The following is a 12579-nucleotide window of genomic DNA, read 5'->3' as shown; positions in this document are numbered from 1 at the left end:
CAGCAATCTCTGCTTGTTAGGAGAACTGAAAAGTTGAAGGTGTCCAACCTTCCTAACAGGATAAGGGAGGACTGCGAAAGGTGAAACCTTCTGAACAGAAAAGAAGAAAAGGACTGAGAGCTGAAAAGAGTGAATACCCACTGGTCCATCTGGTTTTCTGCAAACTCTTTCTATTTGTGACCATTTCTTTCTCTTATTCCAACTCTAGTTTTAGCTAACATATATACATAAATTTTGTGTCAACACAGAGTAATTCTGCTTTTCCCAGACACCAGAACTAATCTGACTAGAACAGCTTTCATTATTTTCAAACAGACCCTTCAAGAATCAATGTCTGAACCTGATAAGATGGGTGCAAGTTACACTTCAAGTCAGTTTAAAAGAGAAATGAGTGAAATATAGTTGACATATGGCAAATTATTCTGGACTATTCTATCTTTAGCATCTCTATCTGGCTTTTAATGTGATTATCAGCTCATGCTACGCTGAGGCCTTTAAAGACTGACTGTGAAAAGGATGACGGAATGGAATCCATTAAAGAGGAAGTGTGCCTTCTCTGTCACAGCCGATAGAGTGATCTCATTACCGATTACACACACACGTTCCCTCCTCTACCTTCCACTGTACATACAATATATGTTCACATAGACTCAATTCAGAGGTAAAATTTGACTCACTGAGGTGGGGAGTCTTGGTACATGACATTGACTTGAGACAGCGTCTCCACATAGGAGTCAAAGTCAAATGCAGGGGGAAAGTCCTCAACACAAGTGGACCTCAGCTCTCCAATGGAGCCACCATATGAGAGGCCATCTGGAGCTGTAGAAACAACAGCAACAAAACATGATCATTTCTGTTTCTCGTATTACAAGTTTGAGAATGTTACATATTGAGAGTGACACCTTCATACATTGCATATTTATTTATATCCAAACAATTATTGTCATGTTCATAAAAGGAATGGTACGTCCAAATTGTATTCTGTGATCATCTACTCATGTCTTCCAAACCCTTAAGACTTTTGTTTCCTCACAACACAGATTTTATGATAATATATATTTTTAATGAAACCTAAGATATTTTGGTCCATACACTGAAAATCCATTTGCTTGCTTGACACATGAGAACCACGGACGTTTCATACATTTGATCTTCAGTATACCATATTTAATGAGCTCTATGAATGTGTGTTGATCATTAATAAAATCTGTTCATTATATAAAGTAATCATGTCTCTTTATAAAGCCTAAACCACTATGGATTACCTTTATTCCTATAATCTGCTCTCATACCTCTTTATGAACTTTCTGAACCATGAACATTTTGGGTGACTTTCAATGGAGGGACAGGAACCTCAGAAATGTAAAATAAAAATATCTGTCATTTGGGTTTCAAATATAAACTCTTATGGGTTTGGATTGGCATGTGCGTGAGTAAATTATGACAGTGTGAACTATTCCTTTAAAGCGTTGTGCTTATACTGGCAATAAAATGTGTATAAAAGTGTGATTATGACAAAAAAAACATTATATTTCCTTAATTCAAGAGATTCAAGAGTTCTATTTGTCACATACACGATTATACAGAGTATAACCAGCAGTGAAATGTAATGACCGATACACAAATACATCAAGGTAAAGGAACATATGTATGTGCCTCATAATCTGTAAAGATCAGACTCAAATGAGCAAGGATAAAAATAAAGATACAGTGTTTTCATAGTACAATGAAAAATTGTACAGTTGAAAAATTAATTTTTCATGATATGACCTCATTAAAAATGCATAAATGTCACTGCATAAGACAAACTAAGTGACATTTAAAGAAAGATGGCACAAACTGAACAAAACTGAACAAAAATGGTTCAAAACTTTAAAACACAGTGAAACATGACCATGGTTCATGATAAAGTACACCAGAGGTTACTCTGCTAGGACACACAAAGTTCAAAGTAAACCTAAACCTTCATATTTTTGCAGTTTATAGTTTACAGGCAATGCCAAATTGCAGAGAGGGGGTCATGTTGACCATATCACTAACTACAAGGCTACCTTGGACGAGGCTAACTGATAGAAGCATTAGGGCTATTCAAACATTGGCCTTCATTCCCTGAACTCCCAAACAAAGGCTGAATGCATGGAAGGGCTGCCACACTCATTGTGCCACACAGAAACTACAAACAAAAGCCATGGTGTGAATTTGATATGTTGTGGAGCCCATGAAGTTAGACCACTGACCGTAGCTGGTACGCAGGTGGGGGTTGCGCAGGCGGCTGTCTTTGCGCAGACTGCCCACAATGATGGTGACGCAGGAGAGGAAGAGCACCAGGCCGATGACGATGCCAGCCACCACCAGAGGGGACACCAGCAGGCTGGCTTCATTACCCCCTTCTTGGCAGTCTGGGTATTCATGAGCATGACTGCTCTGGTTTGAGCTCACTGTATAGAGGAGATGGTAGATGTGTGGAAGATCCACAGAATGATGAAGATAGGAAGATAGAAAGAAAAAAGGGAAATAGGAGACAAAGATGAGATGGGTGGTCAGTTTTTTAAGCACTTTCAATCATTTACAGTGTAGCAGGTGTTACATAATACACAAAAGAGACATTTTCTTCATTCCCACACAGATAGAGAGATCATACTGGTGTGGGATTATGTCAGTTAATACATAATAGCCCTGCTCAGAGACACACACTCACACTCGCAAACCTACCTCTCTGAGGACCGCAGATCATGAACGCTCCCCAGACTTTCATCCCTCAGTGGATTAGATTCTCAAGTCTGCAGCGTTTAAATTTTAATCCTGACCCGTTTTAATTTTTAAATATGCGGGGTGGAAGACTTTCGTGTGAGCTCGCGAGAAGCCCAACTCCAGCCATTAGCTCCTCTCTGACTTCTTTCACCCTTTCCATTAGGTCCAGAGAGAAACCAACATAAGCCACACGCACTCTCACACATACGCGCATAGGCTACAGATACAGACAGATTCAATAAAGCCTATTGGGAAAGATGATGATATTAACACTCTGTGGGCTTGATGCCTCCAGGCCTTCCTGGAGATAAACAAGACAGAAATCAAATCAATGTATCTGTGGGGCCAGCACAGTGCTTCAATTGTATCCATATTTATTCTGAGGACAAAGGGAACATCAGGAAGTGTTCAATGTGATGTGATAATTCTCTTAAACTCCATAAGCTGCAGATGGAGTTTAACAACAACAACAACAACAATAAATGTTAAAGTAATTTAATTATTAGTTACTGCAGGTTAATAAAAATATGTGGTCACAGACTGTTTAAAATATCCCCTTGTGTGCTAAACAAAAATCATACCACTCAACTAACTTCCATAAGTGTGTCATTCACATCCCTGTCAATGTATGCAATGTGTGTGTGATATTTATGTAGATTATCTATTATTTTTGTAATTAATGGTTGATCGCATAGCTGCTCACAATATGAGAGAAAAAAAATTATAATTTACTTCCTGTCTGGAATGATTGAGCAAAACATCATACCTTCCTGATATCAAATTATGCCACAGTCTGTTCAAAATACTGGAAAGACTCAACACAAAATAATCACAAGACCTTCTCGACATCAACAGTTTTACCATCACATGTGCTTTCTCACAAAAGCAGGTAAGCAAGAGCAATAAAGAAAGTAACATAAAAGTGTGCTGTCACTTGACAGTTTGCTTTTTTGAACTTCAGTCAGTACTGATAGCAATTATGAATATTAATAGATTTGAAAATCGATGAAGTTCCTGGTTCCTTTTCAAAATAGTGTGTAGTTTCGGTTTAAAACATATTGAAAACAGATTTTTAAATATTGCGCTCAGAGAATATCAGCTGTGCTGTGAAGCACATATTTGGCAAACAAACTGAGGTGATAAATGTTGGTCTGTTGTTAAGCTTTGATGGTGGAATACTGAAATACACTGTTGTTAAAATACCTCAAAGCTCCTGTGACTCTTCAGAAATATGCTGTGAGAAACCTGTTTGTGTAACAGACTCCATTAATTATTATCAGTTCACAAACCTCACAATTAATTAAGCAAAGCAATACAGCAATTAAGTAGTGCTGTCAGTCAAGTAGTCATTAAAATGCACATTCAAAGACGCATTTAGAAAATTACACAACCGTTAAAAAGTTTGGGGTCAGTAAATTATATTAAATATTTTCAGCAAGGTTGCTCAATATTGTTCAAAATTGAAAGAACATTTAAAACAACTGTAATGTTACAAAAGTTTTCTATTTCAAATAAATGCTGTTATTTTGAACTGTTCAAAGAATGCAGTTTTTCACACGAATATTAAGAAATTTCCAACACTGATAATAAACATATTTCTTGAGCATCAAATCAGCATATTAGAATGATTTCTGAAGGACACTGAAAACTGGGTGATGCTGAAATTTCAGCCATCACAGGAATAAGTTACATTTTAAAACATTTTAAAATAGAAAACAGTTATTCTAAATTGTAAAAATATTTCACAATATTAGTTTTTAATGTATTTTTGATCAAATAAATGCAGCCTTGGCAAGCATAAGAGACATCTTACAAAAACATTGAAAAGGTTTATCAACCCCACCAACTTTTGAATGGTAATGTGCATTTACTACAGACTTTTTGTATAGACCTGGTTCGAGATGGCACCGCAGATGGCAGCTACTGTGCATTGCTCTTCAGTGTTTGTACTGTTTTTGTTTGTTTTTCCTGTTTTTTGTTACTCAAATACCATCAGTTTTACCAGGGATGACCTGCTGAACATTCGGCAGAAAACACCACAAAATCCTTTACCGGATTTTGACTACTCTGACGTTTTCCTGGACATTGTAGTTGGCGTAGCTATGGCCAGACGCGCAGACGGGGAAAGCGAGCCGGCGCGCTCATGAAGCTTCGTCAGCGCGGATTTCGAATGCCATTGCCTAGCATCCACCAGGCGAATCTCCGCTCTCTACCCAACAAAACGGACAAACTTCTTCTGCTCTCCCGGACAAACAAGGATTTTTCTAACTCTGCTGCTCTGTGTTTCACGGAAACCTGGCTAAATGGCGACATACCGGACAGTGCACAACATCTGTCTAACTTCACGCTGATCAGAGCAGATCGGTACACGTAAAAGCACGTCCCGCCGTTGATTCCCCCGTTGATTCCATCAATGAGAGGTGGTGTACAGATGTAACTGTGTTAAAGAAGATGTGCTGTTCTGATCTAGAAACGCTCTTCATTAACCGCAAGCCGTTCTATTCGCCGCGGGAGTTCTGCTCGTTCATTCTCGTGAGTGTCTACATTCCACCGCAAGCGCAAGTGAGCACAGCTCTACAGAAACTCGCTGATCTGATCACAGAGAGTGAGCAACAACACCCAGACTCTGTTTTAATCATTCTCGGGGACTTTAATAAAGCAAATCTCTCCCGCGAACTGCCAAAATACAGACAGCACATCACATGTCCCACCAGAGACAGTAATATATTGGATCACTGTTACACAGCAATAAAGGATGCATATCACTCGGTTCCACGAGCAGCTTTAGGACTCTCTGATCACTGTTTGGTTCATCTTATTCCGACCTACAGGCAGAAACTTAAATCTGCAAAGCCTGTATTAAGATCTGTTAAAAGATGGACTAATGAAACAGAGCGGGATTTACAAGCCTGTTTCTCTCTCACTGATTGGACTGTTTTTGAAAATGCTGCCATCGATCTGGACGAGCTCACAGAGACTGTAACATATTATATCAGTTTCTGTGAGGATATGTACATTCCTAACAGGACTCATCTAATCTACAACAATGACAAACCATGGTTCACTGCAAAACTCAGACAGCTCCATCAGGCCACAGAAGATGCTTACAGAAAGGGGGATAAAGTCCTGTATAAACAGGCCAAATACACACTGGAAAAGGAGATTACAGTGGCAAAGAGGAATTATTCTGACAAGCTCAGGAAAAAATTATCTTCCAGTGATCCTGCTTCAGTGTGGATAGGAATGAAGGATATCACAAGTTACAAGACACCATCCCCCAGCACTTTGGAGAATCAACAACTGGCAGACGATTTGAATGACTTTTACTCTAGGTTTGAAAAAAACACCCTACACCCGCCCTGAACACCTCTCCAAACAACCATTAACACCGGACTTGCTGAAACAGTTCTACTCTGCCATCATTGAATGCATCCTCTGCATTTCAATAACTGTCTGGTTCAGTTCAGCTACCAAATCTGACCTCAGAAGACTACGGAGAGTAGTCCGGACTGCTGAGCGAATCATTGGTGCTGTTACAGAGGAGGTTCCTGTGCCGCCTCCCTCGCACCACCAGAGGGAGCCATCGCCTGAGTATTAGTTTTGATTCGGACTCCATTTCCCATAATGCCTCATACCTGGGACTGATTGCACTCACACACCTGCATCTCATTAACACACACACATATAAGCTGCCATATCACATAGACACTCCGCGAAGTCTTGATTTGCCCCGGCTGTCATTTCTGAGCGTTATTTCCCATGTTTGTTTTCTGTGAGTTTTGACCTTGGACTGTTTACCGTTATTGATTGTTTGCTGCCTGCCCTGACATGGATTGTAATTCGGATTCTGATTCTTGCTGCCTGCCCCGATCTTCTGCCTGTATTCACAACTCTGGCTGTATCCGAAATCGCCCCCTATACCCTCAAATAGTGCACTATTTGAGGGGACGGCCATTTTAAGTGGTGTTCGAAACCTTAGTGGATGTTCTCGAGTGCACTCATTCAATCCCACAATGCTCCGCAAAAACGAGTGTACAAGCGATGTACACTCAACGGCTAGAGAATCCCCAGAATGCACTGCGAGAGTCGCGCGCTGAGTGAATTCCCGCGTCTCACCAGAAGATGGCGCCCGCAGCTGAATCATCCATTCATTGATTTTAGAAGCGCTCGTCCACGGCGTAATACAGTGGAATACAACAAAGGTACACAATTAATTGTAAATTGACTATTAGGGTTTATACATAATTTCCGTGACAGAGTTCAAGATAAATCCTTCAATCTTACTATTGGAGCTGCCTGTTTCAAATGATTATTTAACAGGAAGCAAACTATGCAAAAGCGGCAGTCCTTCCGGTGCACTTAGTGTCCGAATTCACTCACTCGTTTTCATTCACTCCTTCAAGTGAACTATATGAGTGGACTAATGTAGGGAATAGTGAATGAGGGTATAGGGGGCGATTTCGGATACAGCCTCTGTCTCTGCCTCGCCTACATTGCTCAGTTTGCTGTTGATTGACCCTGCTTGTTTGACTATCCCGAATAAAGAGCTGCAAATGGATCTAACTCCGTCTGGTCCTTCGCAACAGGTGCAACCCTCCCCAGTCTCCAAGAACTGTACTTATCCAGAGTGAGCAAAAGGGCTGGTAAAATCACTCTGGACCCCTCACATCCAGCACACTCCCTCTTTGAACCGTTACCGTCTTGTCGACGCTACAGAGCTCTGAGAACCAGAATGACCAGACACAGAAACAGTTTCTTCCCTCAGGCAATCCATCTCATGAACACTTGTCAATAAAACGTGGAACACACAACTCTTTTTTATTTATCTAATTTGTTTTCAAACTTGCACATATCAGACTTGTACACCATAATTGTCTATATTATATATTGTGTTTTTGCTGTATTGTACATTGCCTATTTGGATATTTTTATATTATTCTTTATTAATATAAGATATTATATAATATAATATAATCTGTGTCCTGTCCTGTTGCGGTCTTTCTGTTGCACTGTGGAGCTTCTGTCACTATAACAAATTCCTCGTATGTGTAAACATACTTGGCCAATAAAGCTCATTCTGATTCTGATTCTTAAACCTAACCCTAAAATTATTTTTGTAGAAGTGAATATATAATTAATTTGGTGTGTGGTACCTTTTTTAAAAAACAAGTGCCCTCCCCACTTTTTAGCATTTGCTCAACTTTGCATTCAACTCATTCATTCATCTATGCATTTAGATCTGATTTATTAGCATTACTGTGTGCTAATACGTTGGTGGTCAGTGCTGGGGCTGGCAATGAGGTCTCTAAAGACCATATGATTGCATCTCCAGGACTACAGCAGCATGGCAACCTCCAGGCATCCAGATGGAGTATGCTAACATGTCTGCGTGCCCTCTCCCTCGAAATGTGACATTATGAGCCGAATGCAACTGAGATTGCATTTGGGAGATCAATTCACTCCAGTTAGACTGAATTCAGCATAAGTGTGTGGCTTATGTAAGTTGTCATGTCCTTCTACTGTCCTTCCCTCTAGTCCTTGCATCCTTGTCCTGTCTAAAAAAAAAACACACAAAAAGAACACATGGTTTTATGCTGAAGGTCACAGCAGCCCAACTCTATTGCATAATCACAACTTATGCTTTTTCTGCCCTTCTTCAGCCTCTCCATCACACACACACACACACACACACACACACACACAACAACAACAACAACATTCACACTTTTACAATTCTTCTCTCGTTTGTCTTGTCACTCTTCCCACTGGGAACAATCCAATTCTGTGCCACAGATTTCTATAACTGCAGCCCACATTTTGTGTTCAACATTAGGCACTTTCTCACACTCTCATTTTCAGTTCTACACTGACAAAATACTAATCTTAAACTACACTGCATGTTTGTCTTTTTGTTGTAATAAATATCTAAACTTTTTTTCATTTTTTGTAAATTTACTTGATAGTTAGAAAGAGAGAAAAAAAAAGGCCAATGGAACAAAATACACTATTCAAAGTACGTTCGGTAGCACTTTAGTATAGAGACCAATTCTCACTATTAACTAGTTGCTTATTAGCATGCCTATTAACATATTGGCTGTTTATTAGTGCTTATAAAGCACATATTCTGCAGGACCATATTCTACATCCCTAATCCTACCCAATACCTAAACTTAACAACTATCTTACTAACTATTAATAATTAATAAATTAGGAGTTTGGGGTTTGCTAATAGCAAAAATTCAGCCTTAAAATAAAGTATGACCACACATTCTCTCAATACAAGTCTTAAAAGTGTCAAACCAAACAGTTGACGGTATAGCCATTCCATTGACTTCAATAATATTTTTTTATTTTTGTGTCCATACAACAAAAGTCAATGGCTACATTCAACTGTTTGGTTAACAGTTTTCTTCAAAATATATTCCTTTGCACTCAACAGAACAAAGAAACCCTTACAGGTTTGGAACAACAGGAGGTTGAGTAAAAGAAGTAAAAAAACCTAACTTTCAAAACTCAAGTCTATTAAAACTAAACTGAAAAAGGCTTGTTCTAAAATGATTTTATTCTGTTATCAGATACACATATTTACATCCCGATGGCAAAGCTTATGTGTATTAATCTAGGCCTACATGAATAAGAACTGAAACCCCAGACTAGCTATAAACTGCTCAAATAATCCAGTATTATACGTGAGTCTTCACTGCAAAATGCTAAAGGCTCTTCCAGCATGCGAGGCAACAATATGCTCAGTGCTGAAACTGTACTTGGACCTACGCTCCTGCTACTCTGCACCACTCTGCTCACGTGGGCAGTGTTAATAACCTGTTCATATGGACACAGGAATAAATACACACTGTTTATGTGCAGCTTTGCAGTGCAGTGTGAAAATGTTGAAGGGTCAAGGAGCGGGTGGAAAATGTTTATATAAAACAGCTTTTTATACAGGATATGGGGTATGACTATATTTATGTAACATGGTCCTTTAAAAAGACTTGCATCAGAACACTAACATATAAAAGCACTGTAGACAGCAGTCATGTTAGGGTAAAATGAGGTTGCTAGGAAGCAAGAAAGAAATAGGTATACACAGTTAAACATGTACTTGAGATTATAAATAATTTCTGGCTGATGATTGGAGTCTCAAAACCTCGCTCTTGATGGATTTATATTAGTTCAGGAATTGATCAGCTTCTCAGTGTGATTACTGTACACATAAATAAACAGCACTTGCAGCAGCATTTACAGAAACACAAGCATTTCATTTAGATCTCTCAGCAACAAGGATGAAAAGTGTGTGAAGAGAAGGTCACTCCTCCCTACACATCCAGCAGCACACAAGACACACACACACACACACACAGATATACAGAGAAGCTTCTAGGGAGCTGATTTTAATAAACACAAGTCCTGATTTGTTTCACTGAATAATAAATGACTTCCAAGAAGAGCACAAATGGTTCTATGAATCAAATGTGATGAATCTAAATTGACTTTCTGATGATTCTCACAACCACAGCTCAATATTAGCATAAGAAAATATATACAGTATATACAGTTTTTTCCCATTTAAACCTGTAAATAAACAATGTTTTAGAATTATGAAAAAAAAAAGAAAATTATAATGTGCGACGATTAAGAGATTCTGCACACAGTATATATTGAGTGTAAGTAATCTGCTGACATTGATCATGTGAACTCTTTGTACAGATGGTCAGATGTTCTTGCATTTATTAAAGCTCAAGACACTAGTGATGGGTTGTTCTTGAACGATTCGTTCATTTTTGAACAAATCTTTAATATGACTCGGGAAGAACGAGTCGTCTCGGGGAGTGATTCGTTCAGTCGCGCATGTGCAACATCCTATAGGTTCTGCACTGAATTAGTTCACCTGTCTCGAGTCTTCGGGTTTTTCGAGTCGTTCATCCATCACGTGACAGCCTCATAAGCTAAACCTATGCAGTCAGAGCCGGAAAGAGAATTGATTAGTTCATCTCTCGAGTCTTTGGGTTTGAGTCGTTCGTTCATCATGTGACAGCCCCATAAGCTAAACCTATGCAGTTTGAGGGGAAAAGACTTAATAATAATAATAATAAAAATAATAATAATAATAACCAACTCTTTAGTTTATTACCTTTGTTACCACATTCAGTGTTATGGAAAAGAACCATCATGACAGAAATTTACACATTTATAAACTGTAAGAAATAAAAATCTACAATTTGAGACCAGAAATGCATCATGTAGCTGTAAGAGTAAATAATAATAACTATGCAGCCGTTTGTAAGGAAGGTTGTAAATTAACTAATTTCTCTATCCAATGCTGTCACATCACGTGACAAAAGAATGAACGACTTAAACCCGAAGACTCGAGAGATGAACTAATCAATTCTCTTTCCGGCTCTGACTGCATTGGTTAAAGGGGTCCTATTATGCTCTTTTCCAAAGTCTTGATTTTGTTTTGGGGGTGTACTAGAACATGCTCTCATGATTGGTGGTTCGAAAATCGCATTATTTTTCACATAATTTACATTATTACAATACCTTTCTCCCAAGCCTGGCACAAATGACTCGATTAGTTCCGGGTTTGATGATGGCCCGCCTTCCGAAAAACTAAATGTGTTGTGATTGGTTAGCTGTCCCAGTGCATTGTGATTGGCGAACATCTTAGACGGTGTTTCAGTATTGCCCCGGCCCTTGCCAGAACAGCAAGTTTGTCAATATTGTCATATCAATTCAGACCCCGAGAATATTGAACAAGAGGATCGTGCAGAACCTTTGCATGCACGGATATTGCAAGACATATTAAAGTGGTAATGTTATTAAAAACTAAATATCTCCCTTTGGAGTGGACTTTGAGATTTGTAACTTTGTAGATCGTTTTATGCCCAAACATACACACTACACACTGACTAAAATTCAAAAAGTGAAAAAGCATAATAGGACCCCTTTAAGTTTATGGGGTTGTAACGTGATGAACGAACGACTCAAACCCAAAGACAAGGTCAGATAAGAGGTGAGGTGAGCTAATCATAGACTAAAGACCCAGGTAAACAATTAATTATTTTGTTTTCTGTTTCTTATACCATTATAGTTTTGTATTGTTTGTAGTTAGATCAACGTTTGCATAAGTAGTAGATGTGTTAGGGAAGTAGCACGTAACATTTTAATTATATTTTGCTGAAATTAACAAAATGACTCGAAAAAAGATTCGTTCATTTTGCTGAGTCAGTAAAATGATCCGAACTTCCCATCACTACAAGACACTCTTTGGATCATCTTAAATCAAGCTGAACATGATTATCAGGTTTAACACAAACTTGTGAAGTTCATGTGGCTTAAGTGCTGCTGTAATTAAACTAAAATGAAGACAAACCGAATACTAAAACAACCTGATTTTGTTCTTTCAATTCAAATTGATTCATAATGTAGATAATTAAAAATGTTCTATTAAGTTACAATTTCAGATTCTCCACTCTTTGTACCACTAAAGCAAATATTCTGTAATCTGTTACATACATATCTAAGTAAAGCATTGTGTTGTTGCTTAGTTATGCCTGGATTACACTTGCAGGAAGAATACCCGTATGGCTCACTACGTCACAGAGTTGAGTGCAAAACCAAGTTTAGAAGACACTGCAGTCCTGTATATGTAATGCTACTGTTTTGGAGCAAAACACAGGCAGGATGTAAACTAAGCAGGTGAAACTGTCAGGATGTCTTGGTCAAAGCATCTGTAAATATCATTGTGATGATTTGGCCTTCTAAGAGTATATATATCTGCCATAATACGACTTGATGGGTTGCTACTCTCTGCAACGATGTGAGGTG

At 38.6% G+C, this 12579-nt stretch overlaps 1 protein-coding gene across 1 annotated transcript in view; it reads right to left on the bottom strand.

The window, feature by feature from the left end:
• Positions 1–12579, bottom strand: part of LOC306872629 (protein BEAN1-like) — a 72565-nt gene that overhangs the window by 27288 nt on the left and 32698 nt on the right. Inside the window, exons 4-5 of the mRNA XM_079421279.1 lie at positions 2238–2438; positions 678–819 (exon numbers count right to left, since the gene is read on the bottom strand). Of these exons, the coding sequence (XP_079277405.1) occupies positions 678–819; positions 2238–2438 (343 nt within the window). The remainder of the gene's footprint in view (positions 1–677; positions 820–2237; positions 2439–12579) is intronic.

The sequence above is a fragment of the Barbus barbus genome (assembly GCF_936440315.1).
Source record: "Barbus barbus genome assembly, chromosome: 1".
Taxonomy (NCBI): domain Eukaryota; kingdom Metazoa; phylum Chordata; class Actinopteri; order Cypriniformes; family Cyprinidae; genus Barbus; species Barbus barbus.
This window is presented reverse-complemented; position numbering and strand designations above follow the sequence as displayed.